General features: G+C 40.4%; 1 protein-coding gene across 4 annotated transcripts in view; it reads right to left on the reverse strand.

Moving 5' to 3' along the window:
• Positions 1-1,799: 1,799 nt before the first annotated feature.
• BTBD7 (BTB domain containing 7) overlaps positions 1,800-27,431 on the reverse strand; it is a 119,522-nt gene continuing 93,890 nt past the window's right edge. For all 4 annotated transcript variants that reach the window (XM_054026386.1, XM_054026384.1, XM_054026387.1 and 1 more), the window contains 7 exons: positions 22,922-22,997; positions 17,041-17,201; positions 16,523-16,666; positions 15,016-15,205; positions 12,405-12,583; positions 10,408-10,833; positions 1,800-6,871 (listed from right to left, as the gene is read on the reverse strand). In XM_054026386.1, coding sequence (XP_053882361.1) covers positions 6,056-6,871; positions 10,408-10,833; positions 12,405-12,583; positions 15,016-15,205; positions 16,523-16,666; positions 17,041-17,201; positions 22,922-22,997 — 1,992 coding nt within the window. In that variant the 3' untranslated portion in view covers positions 1,800-6,055. The remainder of the gene's footprint in view (positions 6,872-10,407; positions 10,834-12,404; positions 12,584-15,015; positions 15,206-16,522; positions 16,667-17,040; positions 17,202-22,921; positions 22,998-27,431) is intronic.

The following is a 27,431-nucleotide window of genomic DNA, read 5'->3' on the forward strand; positions in this document are numbered from 1 at the left end:
CTTACAAGTCATCCACTACTGCTTACTGTGATTGCCAAACACCAGCATATAACTGCTGAGCCTGAAATCTGTTTTAGAAATAATTGTTAGTTATCACTAGCTAAACTTTTGGTCTGTTTCCTGATTTCCAGGTAGCTGAACCCTGCTGCCAGGCAACTTTTCAGATTTGTGGGGAGGCATGAGTGTAGTACCTTCTATTCAAATGGCAACACACTTTGAAAGGAAAGGGGTGAAGTTTGGAAGAAGCTACAGGTCTGAGTAGCAGGAAGGATGATGCTGTTTGAAAGCAATTGAAGTGTGTGTTTTGAAGGAAGGAAAGTTGGCTCCAGGACATGGTGGGAAATTACATCAGTTGAGTTGGATCTTTTGGCATTTAACTCAATTGCTGTCATTCCTCCAGCCATGGCAGCCTGATATGGGGGACAAGGCAAAGTAAAAAGTTCAGGAAGGGTAGAGGCAACTACTGTAATCAGTGGGAGTACCCAGGAAAAGCATACAGTCTAGGTTACTATGTAATCTGACAGCTTTCAGGATCTATAACATGTCTCTGCCCACATCCAACAGTTTTTAGTGCTATTGGGGAATTTTAGAGAGGTGACAGTGCTCTTAAAGAATTAAATCACCATTTCACACACAAAGTAGATGGTTTCCTTGTGAAGGACTAGATTTTTATCCAAAAATTGCAGTTAGAAGTTATTGTAGTTTCCAGTTTGCTTATGAATTTCATGGGAAGAGGTATACTTTGAAAGCAACTGTTTTTACATTGCATTTTTAAACACATCAAGTAAAGCAGTTTAATTGAAGAGATCAGTGGATGCTTACACATTGCACTAGCTATTTTATCTCTGTAATCTGAATTTATTTTTATCTAGTGTACTTGAGAGTTGCTTTTTTCCTAAAGAACCTAAAGCTGGCACATTGCCGCGCCCCCTCCACCTCCCGCAGAATCAGTCTGGAAGAACACGACTCGTGAAAAAAGTCATTTTAAAACGGGCACTAACTTATTTTACAATGTAGGAAGTTATCCCTCTATTCTTAAAGGGGAACATTGTTTTTTCATGCACCTGTGGCATCATGCAGAAGAGAAAACTAAACAGGTAACCTAGAAGTCAGTTGCAGTTCAAAATCAAACTGTTCAACGTAGCCTGGCTCGCATATGTAAACCTAACATAGCTTTGAAATAATCAAATACTGTAAGTTTGAGAAATTCATTTCATACGTCTTAATTGATTTGGGTAACTGCAAATTGTCCATGAAATGAATGCTCTGTGTTCAGTGAAGGTCTTTCTCCAACTGTTCTGTTCTCTTTAGGATATAAATGGCTTCTGGGTCAAGGGCCAAGTCCTGCTGCCTTACTAACACTTCGTTTGCCTTCACTGGGACTAGTCACCTAAATAAAGCAAGATCAACTCAGCCCTATAGAGGAAAGTTCACTTACCCAAATAAAACCTTTTAAAAATACATAACTATTTAATGAGCAAAATTACTACCTTTGGATTCCCATGTTCCCATTAGTGTGAATCACAGCCTTAAAATTCAAGGCAACGTCCTATTCTAAGAGGAAGCAAGTATAATCTCTCTTCCTCTAAGACCCTTTGTTACAGGGCATTTTTCCCCCTATATTTTCCTTTTTTGACAGCATTGACTATACTATAATCATACCTACCTGTCTGAATTATTAAGATGTACTCTATTCCTCCAATAAGTCAACAGGGATATTTCTATCAATTAAGAGCATGCAGATGGATATGGAACACAATTGTCTTAGGTAGCTGAACTGAAAAACGTTACACAAACACTTTCTATACAAGCCATTTATTTGAAATGCCAACTATATGTAGGATAAAGTCATGTTACATGCTTCTCAGCAACAGTAGAAAAATAGAACCAGTGAAAACCTTTTTACAACTGTAATGGTACTCAAAAGAGAAATGTATTGTTTTACAATGCATCACACAAGACTAGAATTCAAGTTTGGAGGTACCTAAATAAAATACTATTTTTAAAAAAAAAACACTATGTACAATTGAAGCGTAAACAAGTTTTACAAAGTACTGGTTATGCAGGTTGTAGAAAAAACACTTGCATAGGACATGAAGTCAGTTTAAGAAATTTTTCTGAGCCTTTAGCATTGAAGGCACTTGACTACCAGTAACAGCACAAGGACAATAAACAAAATGTAACATTGCAGAAGGCAAGGCCACCTTCCAGAAGTAGAGATAGAAACAGCAAAACAATTTAAAAGTAGCATCCTTTCCAGAAATTAAGTTATTCATCCATACACCATGTTAGAAAATGAGGGGGAGGGAAGAAATCTGTTTTGTTTTTGAGTACTGATGTTTTCACGTAAATGAACATTAAATAAACCAAGAACAGGAAATCATCCTATGATTTGTGAAGTAAACATCTACTGATGCATCTTTCATCAAACAGTGTTAAATGGGTAAGACGTTTTCTCTCCGATTCAGAACTATATGGAAGGACAGGGAGTTCTTAGAATCCCCACTCTAATTTGAAAGTCTGTCATGTAAACAAGGGGCTTCTGCTGCAGCCAATAAACTGAAAAGAGATGAAGTATAGCATAGGGTATGGTAACATCTTTTGTATTAAGTAGCTGAGACACCTCACTACCCCAGCTTGTCACCTGCTTTTTGGGATGAGGGGAGTGAAGATTAGTTTCAGCATAACGCTTATATAGAGTCAGATGCATGTATTCTTTATATTATATTTCACATGTCCAGTTATACAAGCCTGGGGCCAAATTTAACCTTGGTATGAATAGAGGCAACTCCATTCACTAACCAGGTTGTATTAACTTAAACCAGGGCATAATTTGGCCTACTTTGCCTATACTTCTTAAAAACTAGAAGAAAAAAACTGTCAGCATTACAACAAACTAAGTCAGAGCTCTCTTCTCAAGGAGGCTCCAGTGATGACACAGGAAATACAAACTAGACAACACTCCTTTTATACATCTGCAAGAGACATATCACTGTTACCTGGAGGTTTGACCAAAAATAAAAATCAATCATCTCACTAATTGATGAGATTTCTAAATTGTTTAGGACTGGGGGAGGGAGGAGAAGTGATGTATGTTTAATATACACAAAAAATATTAAGCACCCCTGGGATTAGAGGACAATTGCTACAATGCTGTATCGTGCAACTTTTGACTTCAATAATTACACTTTGCCAACAATTCAGAATGTAGATTAAATCCTACAATTAAAAAAAAGAAAAACCCCAAGGAAAGATGACGAAGGGTTACCCTCCCCTGAAAATATTTTGAGATCAGCAGCAATTCTCTATTTTTTTCCCAGATCAATATGAGTAAGTGAAAGTGCAGATTGTCTAAGTGGCCCGATTGTCTTATGGCCTGTCTAGGACTTCTTGCTTTTCCATGGTTGTTCTTCCTTAAGTACTGCTCGATGGTGTGAAATGCCAGCTTCTGAGACCTTGAAAGTGGCAACTGTTTTCTAAGGGCAGACCAACTTTCCATAAAAAACTTAACATATTCCACTGCAAAAACATTTGATGGTTGCATTCAAAACATACTCATGAAACTTCTCAGCCTTCTTTACCAGCCACCCCTCTACAAGTTCCATCAAATAACTACTCATACTATTTCTAAGAGATTTAAGCCACAATTTACCATACAGTGCCACATCAAACGACATCATCAATAGCTAAAACAGGGTTCCTGTAAGCAGATCTATCAAGTTGTAGGTAAAGTTATACAAATAGTAAGTCTTCTGTTGGAAGCTAGGATTTAAAGTGATCATGTTACTAACATTTGAACACAGGCTTCGATGGAAGTAGTCATTTACTTTTTGGGAGAGGGTTACATTGATTTTAGTGCTCGTGAGCATGGGCGGGGGGAGGGGGGGCAGTACATATGGCTAGGGATTAATGTTAGAAAATGTTGTGATGAACTTCACAGAGCAAGGCCAATGCACCTCAGTCCCTAGCCTGTGTGACACCCGTGTTAACCTATCCTAACGTTTCTGGAGGTGAGGACAACTTTCCACACTGTGTTACGATTCTATGAACACAACAGATTACAGAGGAGGTTGGAATCACCACATGCATTTTGTACTTGTTGCCCAACCCAGATTTCAAACCAAGCCTCCTAAGGCTAAAAAGACTAATTATCAACTGTAATTGATATCATACCACCCAATATCATTAGACTAACACGAGTGTAACTTAAAGGAATCTTAACGTGGTATGAAAGTGCTGCAGGAGGGATTATGATTTACTAGATCACAAACCCATAACAGAATTTACCCAAACACCACTGTCTAGTTTAAAAATTCAGTACACAGTTGCACAATAAGGTCTTATGGCGCCTAAGCCTTGTATACATTAATGAGAGGGTGGGGAGGTTGTTTTTGTTTTTGGGGGGAAGGGATGGGCAAGACCAGGAAAACTGACTTATACTAAAGGAAACTGAAAGATTTACATTTAAATAGCATTAAGCATTTTTAAGGTTAAAACAGTCTTTAGCTCACACTGATTGAGGTCTTCAACTGCTGCAAGATCTTTCATTATAGTGACCAACCCCAAAAAAGGCATTTACCAGAAGTTACTACACTGTGGTATCATATACCAGTCTTCACAACATTCAGAATGGGAAATAAGTGTGTGGTAACTATTGGCAAGTGTTGACTTTTCAATGACCATCACTAAACTCCTTATACTGTGTAACCTCAGCACAATGGCAAGGGACGTGCCCAAACCACCAGTGTCTGCTCTCTACCTTGTATTTATGTTAGTGGAAGAGTCAGACACCCCTGCCCCACAATTATTGTTTTACTCAAGGAGCTAGAGGTATAATTTTAAAAAGTGCTAAGCCATCTGCAACCAATGAAGCTAACACAGTTACTCTTCAGTTCACAAAAGAGAACGGCTGAAATGATAAATTCAGAGACATTTAAAATGTTGAGGAACACTGAATGACATCAGGTAGACTAAAGCCCTTTGTTTTTCCTCATAGGCAGGACAAAAGAAGGCAATGAGCAGTCACCTCAGTACCTCCACTAGAGAGGCAGCCCTCTCATTTGACAGTGTTATAATTTAGACAACAACATCAGATAGTAAGCCTGATCTTCCTAGAGCTTTAGGTTTTGGCATGAATTCTCTGAACTGTGACCTTCACACAGCCCAATTCAAGGGTATCCTGACCAGCACAGTAATGTTACCATTAATTTGCAATATTTCTACGTTTTCTTCACAAATCAATCATTTGAGTCTGATAAATGCTTCTCAGTGCCCACAAAGTTCTCCAAAATCACAAATGGACCAGAAAATGTAGGCTGGGATTTTCAAAGGAGCCTAATGCAACGACACCCAACTTCAAATTAATTTCATTGGGACCTGGAAATCTAAATCTTTTTTAGGTTCTTTTGAAAGCCCCAGCCATATGTTTTAGAGTAGACGTGTTGAATCAGAATGAATGGAGACCAGCTGCCATGACTTGTTGAACAGAATGGTATTAGACTGGATTTGCAGTAGTGATAGATCAGGCAGATTTCAGACCTAAACAAACAATGTTACTAAAAAAGTATTTTGATGTGCTGTTCTTTGGAATTCCTATAATTCAAAAATAAACACGTTGTTACTATCTCATAAGAAAATACATTTCATAGTGTGCAACCCAATGCACATGGAGAATTGGTAGGTGAAAGGTAAAATGCAGAAGTATGAAAATACAGTCCTTTAAATGTAACAAGAAAGTTTAACATATTAGTACAAAACTAGTACAGGTAAAATAAATGTACAGGTGCAAAAGGCTACCAATTTGTAAAAAAAAGTGCCAGCTATTTTTTTTGTAAAGGCTTAATATCTTCAAACCACAAAAATAAACCCAGAAGCAGCATTCAAAATAAACGGATAGCGTGCCGTCTCTAATAAAGCAATGTATATACAAAAAAAGTGAGCAAAATTGAGTTTTCTGCTGGCATTAATTAATTTGTCTGACAAAAGTCAGGCCCGAAGTGGCAAAGGATGGGGTGTTTCACAACTCTCAGGCCCAGAGAAATAGTGGAGGTTGCTTTCAGAGGGCAGATTTTTTATACAGAAAGTCTGGTTTGCTTGGAGACCTCCTTCCTCTGCTTACTGCATCTTCCCTTTCCAAATCGGTATTTCTCTGTGCTTCGTGTTCCAGAGGCTCCTCGTCCGTCAGTCTCCTGCTGGATCGCTCGTCTTGTGTCTCAGAGCTGTACGCAGAGAGCGAAGGTCTGTTAGAGGTTAGCCCATATGTTAAGTCAGTTTCCATTTTTGTTCTTCCCCTGATGTGAATTGGGCCATTACCAGCATTTTCCTGGGCAGCCAATGCCAAGTCCAACCGCTGGGGAGGTTGTTCTAAGACATCGAGGTGTATTGGCTCATTCTTTTGTCTGTGCTGATGCCCATCTTGGGAAAGCACATATTCTCTCCTAGAATCCTCTTGCTTTTTAGGAGATAATTGGTTAGGTAGATAGGCTGACTTTAAGCCACTTGGTGATGCCTTATTGTGGCTATACAAATCTGGACCAAAATACATGCCTTGGGAAGGTGAAGGAGTATGTCTGCTAGGTGCTGGAGTGGAAGGTCTGCATGCAGCATTAGAGAAATCATAGAAATCTGGATACTCCTGTTGATTTTCTCGAGTATCTATTTTTTGTTCTATTGCATGTTTCTTTCGAGAACTGTGCATGTGCCTAGTCTGAATACATGAAATATGCTGGGGTGGTCCAGGTCCAACCTCTGTCACTGGCTGGCTTAATTGTGTGTCAACCGTGAGCTCTGGCAATCTTCTGTCCTTTAGAGACATCGTTGACACACCCATAGCAATATCTGGCATCAACTCATTTAACATGGGCTGAGTACACTGGAAAAGAAAGGAAAAGAGTTAAGTCTACTTGGATTTTGCTTTACTTCTATATTTTAATTTAATTTATCAGTAACATTACTTTCTGTAGTAGTTGGTGATGCTTTTCCTTTCTGACCCACTTCAGTCTTCTAGCGCAATCCTAGCCAGTAACTTCAACATTGTTTCAAAACTTGTTTAAGAGCATGTGCTACTCCAAATTGGTTAAAATTATATTTATATATATATATATATATATATATATATATATATATACACACACACACACACACACACACACACACACAATCAGTAGTTTACTTTTCAGTCTCCTAGAGGAGGGACTCATTTACTGTATTCCATACATTTGATCCACACTCACCAGCTTTAAAAGCAGATTATTACCCAGAATTAGCTGGGAAGCAACTATTGAAAACATCCAACTCTGCACATTGCCCTTGGAAAGAATAAGTAAAAAGGCAAAAGATCATGCATATCATTTCTACATCGGAATATGCAACCAATCAAATCTCAAGAGAATGGCTCTCCCTTGCAAAGAGCAAACCATGCCCAATCTCTCTTCCCCATTCCTTTATGAAATGGTAACCACACCTCTACCCCAATAGAACGCGACCCGATATAACACAAATTCGGATACAACACAATAAAGCAGCGCTCGGGGGTGGGAGGAGGACCTGCCCACTCCAGTGGATCAAAGCAAGTTCAATATAATGCGGTTTCACCTATACTCTATTTATTTGCACACAATATGGCTGAGTTAAAATTGCTGTGGTAGTTACGAAATTGATTCTTCTCTCCTTGTTACATGTTTGGAGGTGATCTTGCCAATTACAGACCAATAAACCTCCCAGAAAAATTATAATTTCTACTTTTATCATCTCCAGCAAACCACTAGATGAACACGACTTGACAGGTATAAACTAGTACAAGGGCTGTGAAGGAAAAAATTGTGCGTTTCTACTTTACTAGAATTATTTGACCACATTGGCTAAAGAATGGGTATGGATAAAGAATGGATAAAGGAGAAAAAGTTGACATAAATTTGAACCCTCATATAAGGCTACTAAGGAAGCTACATATTCATGGATTGAGAAGTAAACGTTTTTATTGATTAGAAACTAAGACAAGTAGGGATAAATAGTCAATTTTCAGCATGGCAAAAGGTTAACAGCAGGATACTGTATCAATGATTCTTTACTAGGACTGGAATTAATATATTTATTCATTATCTAGAAAAAGGGAGTGAGTAGTGAGATGACAAAATTTGTAAGATGACAAAATTATTTAGTTTAGTCCAGACTAGAGATGACAGAAGAACTTCAGATGGACCTAAGAAAGACAAGTGAATAGGCAGCATAATATATGGCAGGTACAAGTCAATGTTGAATGCAAGTGGGAAGGAATAATTTGAAATAATCATACATATTTCTGGCTCCTAAATTAATTGTAATCACTCAGGAAAAATACCCAGGTGTACTTTTGCCTACCTCAATTAACACTCCCCTCCCCCCCAACCATTTCTGCGCGCTGAGCGAACATTAGTATGTCTAACAAAACAGGGCTAGTATCAGAGGGGTAGCCATGTTAGTCTGAATCTGTAAAAAGTAACAGAGGGTCCTGTGGCACCTTTAAGACTAACAGAAGTATTGGGAGCATAAGCTTTCGTAGGTTCTTACCCACGAAAGCTTATGCTCCCAATACTTCTGTTAGTCTTAAAGGTGCCACAGGACCCTCTGTTACTTAAAACAGGGCTCGAAAAGACTGGCTATATTATGTCATTGTATGTATTAATGGCATGCCCTCACCTGAGAGACTGTGTTCAAGTCTAGTCACTCAGTCTCAAGGGATCACAGAAAAAGGGTGCAGAGAGAAAGTGAAAATTGAACTGACATGGAAAGATTTCAACAGGAAGAGAGACTGAAAAGATTGTAACTGGTGAGAAAATGAATAAGGGGACAAGTTAAAGGTATCTAAAATAATGAAGTATAGAAAAGGAATCCCAACTTTTTAGAGAATATAAAAATAAAGAGAAGCAAAGAAATTGAAAGGCAGTACAATAAAGAAATACTTTTTACCCCAAAATATAAAAACAAATTTTGGAGCACCATTGCCACAGAATGAAGAGGCCAAGGGCTTAAGATTTTTTTTTTTTAAAGGATTTATATGGATAATGACAACATCTACAGTTATGTTAGAAACGATACAAAGATATTTTAAAAGGTTCCTTATGCTTTAGCATAAGGTAATTACTAACAGTGTGTTAGGCAGAAACTTCTCCTGTGGGCAGGCTGTCTACTACAGGATTTCCTGTGCCTTTCTCTGAAATTTCTAGTATTGGTCACTGTTCAGAGACCAGTAGGGTAATTCCTATACTAAATTCTTAGTCATTACTTTGCATTCAAGAGGGCGTGGGGTTTCTTTAAGTTAATGTTAAATAGAATACAAAGAAGCATACATACAAACTGCTTTAAATCCGTTCCTTCTTTAAAAGCAGTTTCACTCATTCCAACCTGTGGAGTTCCTACCATGTATTTGCTTGTTATGATCTAGTGGTTAATAAGCATACAAGCTTTGTGCATGACTTTCAGACACTAACTTATGTCAAAGGCATTTTTTAATATGAGAAATAAGTACATTACAAGTTTGAACTAACTTAAAAATGGGGTATTTTGTAACGGGAGCTTAAGAAAGCACTTGAATCTTTTTCTTAAAATATGAAAACAACTTCTACCAAGCTCAGGTAATTTAGAAAGAGCTGAACTGAGTTTTACCAACTGAAAAACAAGTCACCTTTGGGTGCAGAGCATACAAAAGTTCAGGTTTAAGTAAATATAAATTGCTTGGAAAGATCTGAGTGACTATAAGCAGGTCTTCAGAAACTGAAGTATAGTGTGTTGGGAGACATGCACACACACAGTCTCGAAACAGGTTTAGGAGTCTTAAAACTGATATCAAGTAATGGCAACATTAAAACTTTTCTTTTTAAAATGTGCTTTTAGCAATTACATTTCTATCCAGACATACTACCAATCATATGATGAAGTCAGCTTCACTCAAGGAAACCAGTCTTCCTTGCAACTTAGATATGTACACAATTTTTTCTTTACCTTTAAATATTAATCCATGAACACTTTCTATATATGCATATATCCCATTCTCTGTCACCTTCCACCGGTTTACTCATTTTAGAATCCAATTCAAAATTGCCTCCAGGCATTCAGAACTCTCCACGGATTTCCTCCACATGCCCGTCTGTCTACATTACTTCTCAAGCGAATATGTATTGAAAGAGTAACTCCTATATTCACCTATTCCCCTGTCTATTCCACTAGTTCTGCTCCTTCTGTTTTGGCTCCCTCCACCATGATGGTTCAGGTATTTTACAGAAGGGGTGGAGGGGAGAAGGTTCATTTTCACATTTACACTCCCCACTGAGCCTTTGCACCTCCCTCCAAGCCACGTTATTTCATTACATTTCACCTTAACTTTCCTTTTCAACCAATTACTTCGATGGGGGGAAAAAGAGATGCACTTACTGCTTGCTTTTCAGCTGCCATTACTGCTGCAGCTACTGTTTGTCTCCCCAGTCCTGTAGTGTTAGTGCAATCAGGGGGTGCTGCTGCTTTGACACCAGGTAAGTAGACAGGTGGGGCAACTTTAGGAGCTGTCCTGGAGTGGAACAGTGAATGGTTACATGGATAAGAAAAGGAACGTGAGGGATGTTGACTCGGCACCCTTTGTTTCCAGCCCATTTTGAACTGGCTATGGACAGGAGTAGCTGGTGGATGGTAAGGAGGTGGCGGAGGGGGCAGTGGTGGATGGAAGGCCACAAAAGAGTCAAGTTCTGTAAACATGGTTTCTGCAGTGGGAGTGCTGTTAACTCGACATCGTCCAGACTGTCTCATAGTTAAGAGTGGGCTTTCATCCCCAAATCGTTCGTCAGGAAAGAACTTGTGAGGATTCTGCAAGGGAATACAACAAAATCAGAGATTAAAAAAGTTGTGGTTTTTGGGGCAGATTTCCTATAAAACTGACCAAAGATTGGGACTTGTAATCTAGACTTAGTACAATGACTAGTTAGACCCACTGTTTTAAATAATACACTGAAAGACTTTAAAAAGGTGACAAAGAGTTGATCATGAAAGAGCAGCATGGCCATAAGGGAGACACCTTCAGAAAAAGTCAGAGGTGACAGCCTTGCATCAGCTTCCCTATGTGGTAGAACTGGTCAAATTACTCACTGTGATTAAGATGTCCAAATGTATCATCATCATTCCGGCAGCATTTGGAGGCCTTAATCAAAATTGCCCCCTTTCCCTGCCCACCTGCTGTATGGGCACACTGTAAATTCTTTGGGGGCAAGGACTGACTTACTATCTAAATATTTAGTCCTTTTCCCTCTTCAGGACTCGTTCTTGAAACAATTTGTTATTCTTAAGTATTCAGAGTCATTTGGATGAACAATTTGCAGACTACAAGTTGTTCACAAATTGCTCACTTTCACTATTTACAGTGAGTGGTCACTTAAGTCACATGATATAATTTCTGCTCCGTATCTAGATGGAAGCTTTTCAAAACAGGAAAATAACCAACAACAAATGACAAACAGCAAATAATAAATAGTGAGCACAGACTGCTCTTACTCATGCTTGTATCCCCCAAAAGAATATAGGTATTGCAAAAGTATAACTATTCTCTAATGTTCATGCATAGCAAACAACACTGCAAATGTTACCAATAAACAAATAAGAATTAAAACAAGGGTGACAAGCACTGGAACACCGTTTTTGCAACATTTAACCAACCAGTTCAAATGGAGGAAAAGACCAAACACTTCTCTAGTGGATGGTGGTTTTTAAGTGACAGAAATGTAAGAATTTTAAACTGATTACACATAAGAAATCTACTGGTGTTCCCCCGTGGGGTTCAAGAACATTGTATTTTACTTTGAGTCCGAGCGATTATCAGCCCTTTCCCCAGGAATGCTTGAACATCAAGTGCTTTGCACAGTGACAATGACAAAAGCTTCTCAGATTCTGAGAATACATGTAACCAATGTCACTGGAATCAGGCACTGGACATTTTCACTCCACATTATGGCATCTTTTCCAAAAAGAAGCATTAACATTCCCTCTGTGTCTCCTCCACCTCTTTCAACAAATGCCACTGCTGGTTGATGTTGGAAATAAGCTTAAATTTATTTATTTGATATAATAAAAATATGCGTTTTCTCACTGGTAAAAATTCTTCACTTCCAGGCCCATTTTTCTCACTGGTAAAAATTCTTCACTTCCAGGCCCATTTTACTTCCAGCCCCACCCTCTTTCTAACATCCAATTTTCTACACCTCCAGCAAGCAGTTCATTACTACTGCCTGATCACTCAGTAGAAATACAAAAATAGAGTTAAAAAAAGCGTACACCCATACAATGTTAGTTTTTGTTGCAGTCCTGGTCAAACATTCAGTTTTCAAAAGATTCGCACCAAATCACCCTGAAGGAGGAATTAAACTTACCCAGACAGTTTTCCATACCTGCAAAAGCTCAGCGGCAGCATCAGAAAGTCCAAACTCTCGCAATACACGAATCTGAATCTCATAACTGACAGTGGCTCCTTCTCCACAATTAAGAGCATATGCTCTTTGAACCTGCTCAGTATGACGGAGCTCCTGGAGCCGTTTGACCATCTCTTTAACAACAAGGAGATGGGGAACTGGGGAAAAAATGACAGTGAAAAGTTACAAGAGAATTTATTTCTTAAGATGTTAATGGGACTATTTAATTCTGAATGAAAAACTAAAGTTAATCACGTCATTGAATTGATGTTAGGCTGACTATGTTGCTGAAGACGACTGGCACCAAGCCAAGAATAGTATGACATATATTTGTGCTTAATGCCTTAGAGCATCTTTATGGGATAAAGTGTAGAACATACTAGTGCTAAAGATGTGCGCCATTTTTCTGGCTTCTACTAAAGCAAACCACGAATATACTCTTCTTTGTAAACCCCTTACAGTGATTTGGGAGCCAGAATATTTTAAATCTCAACTGCACATTCCCTCTGGAATACTATAGGCCAACAATAGGCTGATGTTCTTGCCGCAATTTATGTTTTTGGTGGAATTGTGGGATCACAAGACCATAGTACCAGTAATAACTACAGAAAATGCATTTTAAAGAAATTACATGAGTTTTAAGCCAACATAAACCTGTGAAAATTACACTGTTTTATGCAGCTGCCTTGAAATAATTAGAAACCTTTCCAAAAGGAAATCATATATAATTTTGGGTATTTGGCTATCCTATTGCACAACTATCATGTAACATTTTGCTGCTGTCTGGTAATGGGTGATATTTCTTTGTGAATTTTCTGTCCCTAGTAACATTTGCATATCTTGAGAAAAGTTAAATTCAAGCCTCCGTAAATGCAGCGTTGGAATTGTGAACCTCACCAGCTATCCAATGGCAAAATATTACCATCTGTGATGAAAGGTCCACAAAGATTAAATGGATTAGACAGCAAGAGCAATGCATGGGGTATTTGCATTTCAGAGGTGAAATAAACACCACATCATGTAACTACAAACAAACATCAATTGCTTCTAGTTTCATAAAGATCACCACAGTGTGTGTGCTATCAGACTTGCTAATTTTTCCAAAATGTTTTCTTTTTTATTTCTGGCATATGAACTAACATAGTAAACATGAGCAGAACAACAATATCTCCAAGAGTCTCAAACAAGCCTCTATACTCTGTTTCACCATGGCAAAACACTCATAGTAAAACACTATGTGTCAAGGTCACACTATATGAAGGAAGATTTCAGGGCAGCATGACTCAGCCTTCCCTTCAAAAGGTTTGTTAACAATAACCTGGCTTGAGTTTGGAGCAATTCTTCGTAAGTCAACACACTCAATCTTCTAAAATCACACACATTTTAGTGTTGTCTGGATGGCATCCATTGTAGAAGCAGGATACAGGAACAATATAGTTTCACTCAGGAGTTCATGGGCCAAGTTCAGCTCTTGCATGATTTCTGATTCAGACAAACAGGTCCAAAGAACCCTGACAAGAGTTTGCTGACCATAACCTGAATACTGCAGGTACAGTTCAGCGGAGATTCACAAAGCCTCAGGAACATGTCACACTACCAGCCCAAAACGTTCAGTCTGTCCTTATGGGGCAATGATCAGCTGAGAATTATACCTAGCTCCTGGAGCACAGACAGGAGAATGCTGCTTGGTTCTTCAGGTGGCCAGCTCTTTTCTGCTCTCTGTGCTCCAGGGATGTCTCCTGGCATGAGAGCACAGCTTGTTGTAACATATGCCTGTAACGCAAACCTATTTGGCTCAGTCCACAGCTCTAATGATTTCCCTGCTCGTGAAACTGGCTAAACAATCTCTTTTTCTTGTTATCAGTGGAGCATTAAATAAGGTGGGCCACTACCAGCACAAAATTCCTGTGCTCAAAATACTGCACTGGCTTGTTCTTTGTTTTCGGGTATAAGTCAAAGTGTTGGTGACAATCTTTAAGCCTTGAATTGCCCAGAACCCAGCTACGATGGCATTTAAGATTGGTCGAGATGTTCTCATTCCATGTCCTTGGAATGGAATTTTTCAGGAGTGGCAGCAGAACATTTTCAGTCAAGGCCAAGTTATTTTGGGGAAATTTTTCCTGTTGGCAGCTCACTAGTGTTTGAATTTGGCACAATGCAACGGGTTATATAATTTGACATTTGGTTGATTTTTTTTGGAGTCTTGTCTATAGGATGGCATCGTTTCTGCCTTCTGCTGTTGGGGGCATGTGTGAATGCTATCAGTTATGGACAGCTCTGTAGAGTAGATATTTGAATCTAGTACCATACTGGTGAGATACTATGGTTATAAAAGTGCTTCTACACTAACTGAATACTAACACCCTTTCTACTAGGGCTCCTTTCCTTCACAATTAGTTAGAATTCTACTCAAAAAAAATTCCCACTCATCCCAAACTCAGAGTCTTTGGAGGAAATCTCTTAAAACAAGCGGTCCATCTACCAACACCAGATGAGAAGACTCTGGGAAACAAGAAGAATTGAATAATCCCCATCAACAGAACCCCAGAGGACAGTAAATAGAATGCTGCAGTTCAGCTAGCATTCTTACCTGGGATTTCATTGGCGACAACTGAAGGAGGATTGGACTGATTACTGCTGATTTGCTGGTGGCTAATCATATGACAGCACTGTGGCACTGCGTTGTTTACCATGTAGAGGGTGTCGGGCACGTTGGACATTCTAACCATCCGCAAACGAACTAGGTCTGTTTGTTCCACCATCATCTCATCTAGCACCGACTAAAACAATAGTAGTTAGATAATAAGAACTGCTACAAAAAATTCTACTACTTTTCCAAAGTCATATTTTCCACATAGAGTAACCATAACACAACCAACTACTGCCCCCTGAAATATGCAGATCAATCCTTTTAAAAGGTACCACTAATATGTAGGAAGCACAGGGGCTGAAGGCCTAACAGTATGCAAACCCATTTCATCTGCTCCCAATTTATAACATTACTTGGGTTTTCTAGAGTATTTTCCACTCAAAATTCTCACAGCACTTTACAATCAACAAATTAAGTTTAGGCACCCCTCAGATGATGCTGGAAATGTAATCTCTTCACTTTATAGATGGAAGCCCATGAGTTAAGTCCGTTCTCCCTCCCCCCCCCCCGATTAATATTAGCAAAAGAGTACTTTAATGATAGCAAAAGGGATTTAATGTTGGAGTTTCTTTAGTTTGATCCCATGAACAAAAAATTAGGAATCTCCCCTCAAAAAAAAAAAAAAAACATTGTCAAAATCTCATATGCTTATGGACTCTTGTTATGATTACAGAAGTTCAATCTTCAGATGCATAAGAGCACCAGTGGGGTGGGGGAGAGGGAGATGAGAATAGCTGTCTTTACACTGCCCTTCTGTCACCCAAACCTAGGCATTGCTGAGGCCAAACCAGCTCCTAGCATAAGTCATGGCTGCTTTAACTGTAGCAGTGGTCCACAAGGGGCCACTTTGTGAGCCAGGATTGCCAGATTGCATCATACTCCTGCCCCATCACAGACATGCCCATGCCCTTTCCTAAGCCTGTCCTGGGATGCCACCTGCACCTCAGCTGCTACCTTAAGGTGAGTTATGGGGAGGTTATTGTTGGAGGTGCACAATAGGGGGCTTCAGGAGAGCTGGACAAGGACAGCTATTCTGTTTTGCAGAGGATTTAGAGATTTTAAAATGTGGCTTAGTTCACATTTGGAATGAAAACCAAAAATTTAAAAGTTCTCTGAAAGGTGGAATTTCCAGGAAGAAGCCAGGACCCCCAGGCTCTCAGCTTTCATACCGCCAGGCAGGTCTTCCCTCAGAATTTCATCAGAACCAAAGACTCATCAAAACATTTTGATTTCAGTGAATCAGGAAATTCTGACTAGAACAGTTGTCAAGTCTTCCAACAAGCTGTAGACTTGGGTCTGATGATGAGCCCCATAAGCCTTGTTAAACTGAAAGTGTTAGTATTTTAGACCAGCACATGCAAACAATACAAGATATACTGAAACCTTCTGTCTGCAGAATTCCTTGTTGATGTCAGTTTAGTAATGACCACATATTATCAATGGTTACCTTTGCCTCTTCTACATATGGTGAGAACAGTCGTGGCCTAACATATATCCCAGCATTTTTTTGCCGTAGCCAGGCATTTGACTTTCCACCTTCTGCTGTTGGTAGCATGTCTGAAGGAGGGGTGCTAATGAGGCCTCTCTTCATCTGTAAAAGACAGAATTTTTAAACTGAACGTATTACAATTTATATTACTAATATTTTAGTAACCAAACACGCTGAATAGATACAGCCAAGCTCCTTGAGGAATTTAAGTGAAATCATTTTTTTTTAATCAAGTAGTACTCACTCGGATCCAAAATTCACCAGCCATTCCAAATTTTAATTTTTTCACAAAACTTGCATTAAAAATACTATTTTATGATAATTATCAATAACAAAAGTTCATAAATTTTGCTGCCTCTATCTCAAAAAAGTTAAAATAACCCAGGACTTTTGCACTGCTTGAAATATAAAATCCCATAGGCTAGATCTGTGTGTCTGAAAGGTGGATTGTGGGGTGTGGGAGAAGAAAGACTTACAGCATCACTCAGTATTTCACTGTTCATAGGTAAAATGTGCTCAGTGCGGACAACAGGTAAAAGAGAAGATAGGATCTCTCTCAGCTCCTCAATGTCAAGATCTCGCCTCTTTACACCGCGTTTGTTCACACTGTGGGCAGTACCACTCAGTAAATTGGGCTCTGTGGAAAGGAATAATAAATATATAGTCTCCACCTGAATACACATTTTTTAATAGGAAAACAGAAGTTCTACTTTTCTGTTGCACGAAGGAAAAGGAAATCTGCGTAGTGAGTGTCAGACAGTGCCTGGCATTGTTTTTCCACAAAACGAACCAGCATGCCACCAGCACAATTCAGTCTGGTTCCTATGGATGTGAGTCACCTGCCCAAAAGCCATTTCCCCAAAATTTATTTTCTATCTAGTTTGTTACTGCTTAAGCGGACAGAAAGATGGTTTGTATCCCTTTGCAAAACCATGCTCCTGCAGCAACAAAAAAACTCTTTTCATCCCCAACAGTTGGTAGTTCCTCAAGACTCTTCTGTGGATTTTTTCCCTTCCCCTAGTGGTTTCCAAGAAAGACCAGACTATTTTCACAGATTTTTAATGGCAAAAGGGACCATCATCATAATCTAGTCAGCTATACAGCACTGGCCATATAACCCATCTAGTAATTTCTGCATCAAGCCCATTATTTCTGCTTGAGCTACAATACATATTTTACTACATATAACTGCAAATATGCTGAACAGCTCTGCAGAACGACTTCAGAAAAAACTAAGGAACCATCTTTTGCACCTCACATATTCCAGAAGGGATCACCTAAAACAAAATCACCACATGTTCCCACACACTGGAAAAAAAAATATATCTATCTATATCAGGAAACCCACACAGAGATCATGCAAGAATCCCAAAACAACTATAAAAAACCCGATGACAGCTACCCACCACAAAAACAGAAAGTGGAACCAACTACCCGACAATGCACAGAACACCACATTCAGGAGAAACCATAAACCAGGACCCACCACTTGCACACTACACCCGACCATCAAATTATCAATGCTCCTTTAACTGGAGTTGAATTATCTGTACTCTCCAATGGACTGAACTTCTCCCCACCACAGAACTTGATACCATACTATAAGAGAACTACTAGAATTCTTTTGCTGACTCTGCCTCAAACAATTCTTTCACAACAAAAGACAGCACCACCCACAGCTCGCGTCATACGCCACACTGACAGTCGTAAGAAAAAAAATCATTTGACTGGAGATCCCAAAACAGACCAAAACTACACACTTGATCATTACATTAATTACTTCAGTAAAATAATCACTGAAATCTTTAACAAGCATCACATCCACCACAATCTTTCCACCACTGAGAGGACAGCTATACAATCCCTGAAATCCATCCGCCAGATAATTATCAAATCAGCAGACAAAGGGGACACCACTGTAGTCCTCAACCATGATGATGTTGTCATGGAGTCCAACTGACAACTCTCTGACACCACCTATTATAAAGGAATCAAAGAAGATCCCACACCACTGTTCAACCAGCAATTTAGGGATATCATCAAATCCTTTCCCAAACAACTCTGAGAAATTATACAACGTCATCCCACATCTTCCCAAGATGGACAAATAGGGGAACCCAGGCAGATCCATTATATTTGGCCACAGCACTCCTACCCTAAGAATATGCAGATTCTTAGAAACCATCCTCAAACCACTCATCACAGAAAGGGTCAGTTTCCTCCAGGACACAACTGACTTTCTTCAGAAACTCCACAACATTAATAACCTCCCACAGAACACCATTCTTGCACTTCCTAAATCGGGGTGGGCAAACTTTTTGGCCCAAGGGCCACATCTGGATATAGTAATTGTGTGGCGGGCCATGAATGCTCACAAAATTGGGGTTGGGGTGCAGGAGGGGGTGAGGGCTCTGGTTGGACCCAGAAATGAGAAGTTCAGGGTGCAAGAGGGGCTCCAGGCTGGGGCAGGTGGGGTGGAGTGCAGGGGAGAATGAGGGCTGCAGGAGGAGGTGCAGACTCTTGGGTGGGGATGAGGGGTTTGGGGTGTAGGAGGGTGCTCCGGGCTGGGACTGAGGGGTTGGGAGGGCGATCAGGGTTGGGGCAGGGATTTGGGGTGTGTGGGGGGAGGGGGAATGAGGGCTCCATCTGGGGATGTGGGCTCTGGGGTGGGGCTGGGGATGGAAGGTGCTTCAGGCTGGGATCGAGGGATCAGGGCTGGGGTAGAGGGTTGGAGTCCGAGAGGGGATCAGGGGTGCAGGCTCCAGGCAGTTCTTACCTCAAGCAGCTCCCGGAAGCAGCGGCATGTCCCCCCTCTGGCTCCTATGTGCAGGTGTGGCCAGGCGGCTCTGCTGCGCACTACCCCGTCTGCAGGCACCACCCCTGAAGCTCCCACTGGCTGTGGTTCCTGGACAATGAGAGCGGCAGGGGCGGCGCTTGGGGCGGAGGCAGCGTGTGGAGTGGAGCCCCCTAGCTGCTCCTATATGTAGGAGCTGGAGGGGGGACATGCCGCTGCTTCCAGGAGCCGTGCAGAGTGGCCCCGGACCCTGCTGTTCGGCTGCAGTGCCGGCGTGGGGCAAGCCCCAGACCCAACCCCTGTCCTAAATACACCAATATCCTCAGAATAACAGAACTGTTGCCTGTCTCAAATAGTAGAAGACGATGGACAACACTAAGATATCCACCTCCCAGACATTATCAAAAACTCATCCTTTTCATCCTCACCTTTAACAATTTTACATTCAACAACAAACTTTATACAAACCATGGGAACAGCCAGGAGTACTAGGATGGCTCTTCATGGGCCACCTCGAGGAAGAACTTCTGAACAAATGCACCATGATCAGCTCCAGACTACTACATACAAGAAACCCATGGATCACCATGCTTACCTTCATAGATCCAGTAATCACCCCAAACACACCAAGAAATCGGTTATCTACAGCCAGGCACTCAGACACCACAGCATATGCTCCAAGGAGAAAGCCCAGGACATATATCTTAACACACTTAAAACTGCCTTTACCAAACAAGGATACTCCACCAGAGAAGTAGACTGCATCATGGAATGGACCACCCAAATACCCCAGGAGAATCTGTTTCAATACCAGAAAAGAACTGCTGACCGCACACCCCTAGTTGTCACCTACCACCCCATACTGGAACGCATATGGGGTAGCAAACAAGCAATTACAATCCATACTTGATGAGGACCATATCCTGAAAGAAAATCTTTCCCAAATCCTCTTTTCTGGACTTCAAACAACCCCCCAACCACACTAAACTCACAATCAGAAGCAAGTTCCCCACAGACCAGGACACATCAACTTAAAATGACACCACATCCTACCATGACAGATGCAAAAAATCTGCACACATATCTCCACTGGTATGATGTTCAACACCCACCACAACATACCCTTCAATATCCATGGGTTCTACACATTACTATTACAACATGTGGTGTACCATATCCAGTGCACTAAATGTCCCAATAATTCAGTAGGGGAAATGAGATATCACTATGCTCTCAAATGAACTCAGAAAAATAAAAGACAAAAAACACCTTATCACCTCTGGGCGAACGATCCTCACAAAACCATCATTCCATAACTGTACAACACCTTCAGAAGATGAACCTGGAACTTAAATCCAAAATTCTGCTAGACATCAAAAGTCACGGACTTAAAGACACTGGATTTATAGCTCATTATAACAATCTGTAAGCCACTAACCCTCTTTGTCCTATGACTAGGGTCCTACCAAATTCATGGTCCATTCTCGTCAATTTCACGGCCAGAGGGTTTTAAAATTGGTCAATTTCACATGTTTATATCTGAAATTTCATCGTGTGATAACCGTAGGGATCCTAACCCAAAATGGGATGGGGGTGTTGCAAAATTGTTGGGGGGAAGGGGAGGCCCCAAGATTGCCACCCTCACTTCTGTGCTGCCTAAGCAGCAGCCATCCTCCGTGCTTCCTGCAGTTAGAGGAGGTTCTGGGAGGTGGGTAGGATCTCCCCCATGCTACTAGGAGGGCCCCAGCTGGGGGCTCCAAGTCCAGAGCAGTGACAGATTAAGGCCGGGACCCCCAGCCAATCTGGGTGCCCCGGGAAAAATGGGTGGCCCAACTTCAGAAGAAGCCCTAGGGTGGAAGCTCCAAGTAGGTCACCCGAAGCCCCAGCAGGAGCCTTGGGGGGAAGAAGCCCCGAGCCTGGACTGACCTGAGCCCTGGCTGCAGCTGAGGGGCTGAGGCCTCGAGCTGGGCAGCCTTGAGCTCGGACTGCCCTGAGCCCCAGCTGGTGTACTGCAAGAAACTGCTACCTGTAGCAGTAACTCGTATGTAAGGGATTGTAAAATAAACTGCTGTCAGATGTAGCAAATTCCTACAGATAGCAGTTTCAGTTTCTCGCACTACACCAGCAGGAGTGGAAGCCCCCAGCCCCGGCTGCTGGGGGAGGAAGCCCGGAGCCATGGCAGGAGCAGTGGCGGGGGGGAGAAACCCCAAGCCCAGCTCCCAGGCTGCTGCAGCGCATAAGTGAGGGTGTATCATCATCATTTCTGTGCTGCCTCTGGAGGGGTATCTCATCTCTCCATCAAGAGCAGCCATGCAGGGGAAGGACAAATCCTGTCCCTCCCCAGCGTGGCTGGACTAACAGCTAGGAGCCCCAGGCTCTCAGCAGCAGGGGAGACCAGATTTCACAGGGGAGTGCTGATTTCAGACAGTGAAATTGGTAGGGCCCTACCTCTGACTGTAGAGGTGTTAACTGGCCATTTCGCCTTAAATGGTCAGCCAGGAAAGTAACTGAAAAACTTTCCTCATGGACTGTATTTTCTAAATGGACAACTTACCCTAAATTCTCAATTATTGAGGGACAATCTCCACTCATTGATATATTTTGCTTTCCACAACCAAATCTCTGTACAACTTTTCATGAGTGATGTACCCGAGTATTCGGATTCTAATATCTAAACTGTATTGTTAAATCTATTCACCTAAATTTGGGTTATTGCTGATTATGTACTCTATGTATCATATAACTTTTAAAAAACAAACTTTGTATTTGTGGCTAATCTAAGCACTATACCCAGATGTACATACATTTCTCTCAACCTCAAAAAGAACAGGAGTACTTGTGGCACCTTAGAGACTAACAAATTTATTAGAGCATAAGCTTTCGTGGACTACAGCCCACTTCTTCGGATGCATACAGAGTGGAATAAATATAAACTACAGCCCACTTCTTCGGATGCATACAGAGTGGAATAAATATAAATATATATAAATATATTTATTCCACTCTGTATGCATCCGAAGAAGTGGGCTGTAGTCCACGAAAGCTTATGCTCTAATAAATTTGTTAGTCTCTAAGGTGCCACAAGTACTCCTGTTCTTTTTGCAGATACAGACTAACACGGCTGCTACTCTGAATTCTCTCAACCTGTGTATTATATTTTTTAACATTAGCGTTAATAAAAGTTTTAAAAATGTCTTAACTGGTCCCCCTTTGTACGTAGCTGTAACACTTAGTACCTTTCCCAGACCTGAAGAAGAGCTCTGTGTAGGTCAAAAGCTTGTCTCTTCCACCATTAGAAGTTGATACAATAAAAGATATTACCTCACCTATCCTGTCTTTCTAATATCAAGAGTGCTTGTGCTTTTGGCTATTTTCTAGTACAATGTTTATTTGGTACTGTTGATGTTTTAGTGAAGACAAATTCCCAGAGTAGTGCTTTCGTTTAGCTTTCCTTTGCTCACAGTATAGTCAGATTACATATTTTCCTGAACTTAAAAACTATCAGTTTGAAATATGTAATCCATTTCTCTAGCAAGTTTATTTTTTAAAAACAAGGTTCTTACCTCTGTCTGCTATTCTTTTCATCAACTGATGTTCTCCCCATTTAACAAGATATTTAAGAATATCTTGTTCACTTGCCTATAATAAAGAAATGGAACACAATGCACACTTAGTTTATTAACCATGCGTGGTATGGGAACCACTGAACAAACAAATATTTCTCAGGCAAAAAACTGAATTGAATCACCTCACAAAAGCATATTCACACTAGCCTTCATTCTAATGTACCACTGTTGCTTCAAGTACTTGGTAGTAAAACTGATATCTAAATTAAGGAAAAGACAGAGTAGGAAAGTCTAGCTTTAAGTTCTGCTACACAATAAAAGTTTCCCAAAGCAATATAGTTTGCAAAGAACCTGGTATAATTCATTTAATCTAGAAAGTGATCATTTATTAAAAAAAAAACAAAAATAAATCCTCCTCAAACCTGCTAATTCTGTTGGTTTTTTTCATTATGATTTTACAAGTGTCTTCCCCCACTGCCTTCTCTCTTTTAGGAGTTTAAAGTTTTTTTTAAAAATTATTTATTGTTTCTAGAGTTAAAAAAATCTCTATTTTTAATAAATTCTTTCTAGTTATAAAAAGTTCTGGAACTCATCTATGCCACAAGCGCCACCCTTTTCTTCTCAGCAATCTAGAGTTACCACCTGGCCGGTATTTTTACCAGTTGCCAGGAAAATAATTAAGCTGCCCCCCACCCTTTTTTTTAAAACGTAAGTTCTAAAGATTTCCATTATCACAATACACTGAGGGGGAGAAGGGGAGAAAGATATCTAATGTTAAAAGTTTCTGTGTCCAGTAGGGCTGTTAATCGCAGTTAACCCAAGTGATTAACTCAAAACAAATTAACTCAATTACAAAAATTGTGATTACCAGTGCGATTAAAACTGCGATTAAACAGTAACAGAATATCAATTTAAATTAATTATAAACATTTTTGGATGTTTTTCTACATTTTCAAATATATTGATTTCAATTACAACACAATACAAAGTGTATATGGCTCACTTTATATTTTTTATTACAAATATTTGCACTGTAATAAAGATAAACAATCATTTTTCAATTCACCTCATACAATTACTGTAGTGCAATCTTTATCGTGAAAGTGGAACTTACAAATGTAGATTTGTTTTTGTTACATAACCGCACTCAAAAATAAAACAGTGTAAAACTTTAGAGCCTACAAGTCCACTCAGTCCTACTTCTTTAGTCAAATCGCTAAGACAAACAAGTTTGGTTACATTTGCAGGAGATAATGGTGCCCGCTTCTTGTTTACAAGGTCACCTGAAAGTGAGAACAAGCATTCAGATGCGCTAAAGATTAATATGTCCCTTCATGCTTCAACCACCATTTCAGAGGATATGCATCTATGCTGATGATGGGTTTCTGCTCGATAACAATCCGAAACAGGGTGGACCGATGCATGTTCATTTTAATCATCTGAGTCAGATGCCACCAGCAGAAGGTTGATTTTTTTTTTTGGTGGTTCGGGTTCTGTAGTTTCCGCATCAGAGTGTTGCTCTTTTAAAACTTCTGAAAGCATGCTCTACAGCTCGTCCCTCTCAGATTTTGGACGGCACTTCAGATTCTTAAACCTTAGGTCGAGTGCTATTTTTAAAAAGCTCACATTGGTACCTTCTTTGAATTTTGTCAAATCTGCAGTGACAGTGTTCGTAAATCAAACATGTGCTGGGTCATCATCCGAAACTGCTATAACATGAAATATACGGCAGAATGTGGGTAAAACAGAGCAGGGGACGTACAATTCTCCCCCAAAGAGTTCAGTTACAAATTTAATTAACACACTATTTTTTTAACGAACATTATCAACATGGAAGCATGTCCTTTGGAATGGTGGCTGAAGCATGAAGGGGCATACAAATGTTTTGCATATCTGGCACGTAAATACCTTGCAACGCTGGCTACAAAAGTGCCATGCGAATGCCTGTTCTCACTTTCAGGTGACACTGTAAATAAGAAGCAGGCAGCAGTATTTCCCATAAATGTAAACAAACTTGATTGTCTTAGCGATTGGCTAAACAAGGAGTAGGACTGAGTGGACTTGTAGGCTCCTAAGTTTTACATAACTGCACTCAAAACCAAAACAAGGTAACAAAAAAAATTCTACATTTGTAAGTTATACTTACAAGTACTCTAACACGAATGAGATGAATTGACAAATACTATTTCTTTTGTTTATCATTTTTACAGTGCAAATATTTGTAATAAAAAATAATATAAAGTGACATGAAATTTAGGGATTTCCTGGAGGAACACATTCTTCCCTTTCAAAGTTCACCTCTACCCCGATATAACGCGGTCCTCGGGAGCCAAAAAATCTCACTGCCTTACAGGTGAGACCGCGTTATATCGGGTTTCGGGACGGTACGCTGTGCTGGACTGGACCGACTTCTGCAGTGGTGATTTAAAGGGCTCGGTGCTCCAGGTGCTGTGGGGAGCCCCGGGCCCTTTAAATCACCGCCAGAGCTCCGGCAGCGGGGCTCGGGCGGGGATTTAAAGGGGCTGAGGCTCCCTGCAGCGGCCAAAGCCTCTGGCCCTTTAAATCACTGCCCGAGCCTGGCTGCCAGAGCCCCGGGGCTCCAGCAGCCAGGCTCGGGCAGTGATTTAAAGGGCCCGGGGCTCCACACGAATTCGGATATAATGCGGTAAAGCAGCGGAGCTCGGGTGGCGCTTTAAAGGGCCCGGGGCTTCCCACTCCTTTACTGTGTTATATCCGAATTCGTGTTATATCGGGTCACGTTCTATCAGGGTAGAGGTGTACTTAATAGCAAGAAAATACCCTGGGCATATACCAGTCTTCTAAAGGACAGTCCTAGAATGAAAATTCACAATAGAATTTTACCTCTCTCAGTTCCCTTTCTGTCAGTCTTCATAGTGGGATGCAGAAAGCAGAAGGGAGGGAGGATTCAATTTATCCACACAGGATTGAAGATGAACTTGTGGGTTACTGGGGCATCCTGTTCTGTAACATCTTTTCTACAAAACGTTGCATCAGGAAGACTAAAGATGTCAACTATGTAGTGTTTCAGAAAGTGTGGGTGGGAGGTCTCATCATAAAGCATGTAATCTCTTTGCCCGTTAAATGGCTGCTGTTTTCACAGAGTGTGCATGGTAGTGAGAGGAGTTTTAACCCCTGTAAGCTCTGTTCACATCTAACATGAATTTTACTTCCCTGGGATGTTTGGATTCATGCAGAAGGACAATATCACCACTTATTACAGGAGGAAGTGGGGATGGAAGCCTGGCTAGTACATGGAACCACCATGTTTGATATAACATATACCAGGTTTTCACTGAAACATGGCAAGCTCTAAAGCCCCCTGGGAAAGAAGGTGGTGAATAGGCAAGATAGTTTTAGTGAGAAGAGGAAGGGACATAAAACCAACTTTCAGCTTCAGTTTGTATTAGAATTTGTATTACACAGATCAAGATCATGACAGTACTCTTAATATTGTGAGAGATTTGTTAAGATTGGTGATACTCAGGAATCTTATGTGACAATGATTTTAGGAATGGGTTTCTTACAGTGAAATATGCCTGCAATCACGGACTTGTCTTTCCAAGAAGTATTGGCCTTGAGCCCCATGGTTGGGGAATCAGGTAAAAACACTACAATGTCCTTTGCTTCAGTCGACTTGGCTCATACGTCTCTTTCTTGTAATGCCAATATCTAAACCTCAAGTGATATATACAGAGACATAATTTGTGAATTTCCTTTAAGATGCTAGTAGAACATTTATCACCATTTTAGAACAAGTGACCACAGTTCCTCTCTCTCAGCTTCCCTTCTTTGAGTGACTCTCCCCAATCATATATTCACTAGATTCCAGGAGTTTGTTTTCATATTCTGAAACTCTGGGAAGATAATTCTGTAATGATAGATTTCAGTATTTCCATTTGGAATGTATATCTCCTTGTAGAGCTAAGACCTGAGATCTTAAATGGGCTGCATGCCATTGTTTTATTTTGTACCACAAAGAATTGTATGACCTTACCAAAATATTTGTCTCTCCATGGAACTGGTGCTACCATTCCAATGAGCAAGAAATGGACTATTGCAACCTGCATCATTTGATGGTAACAAAGATCTTAATCATGTTGGTTTATTTTAATTTACTTTGGGGAAAGAATCAATTTGTCTCTGGAGCAATGAGTGAGTTCTACTGCATACAGTTCTCAGATTAACTCAAGCTTCTTTTTCTGAAGTGGTCCACTCCCAGATAAGAGACACCTTGCCCCATGCCTACTGGGAGCTGGTTTTACTGTGGCCTGTTTGAGTCCGTTGGTGCGGATTTTGCCATACTCCAGATGGGAACTGGGTTCCTTTGGCCTGTTGTCTCTGTGACGTTGTGCAGTCTATATGGTTTTATAAAAACATGATAATAAGTGAATATAATGTAACTGGGATAGTTTTAGAAAAATATGGTAAAAAGTGAATATAACATAACTGGGATATACTTCATGCAACAGGTCTCTTGTAAGGTATC

This window comes from Malaclemys terrapin, chromosome 4 (genome assembly GCF_027887155.1).
Source record: "Malaclemys terrapin pileata isolate rMalTer1 chromosome 4, rMalTer1.hap1, whole genome shotgun sequence".
NCBI classification, from domain to species: Eukaryota; Metazoa; Chordata; order Testudines; family Emydidae; genus Malaclemys; species Malaclemys terrapin.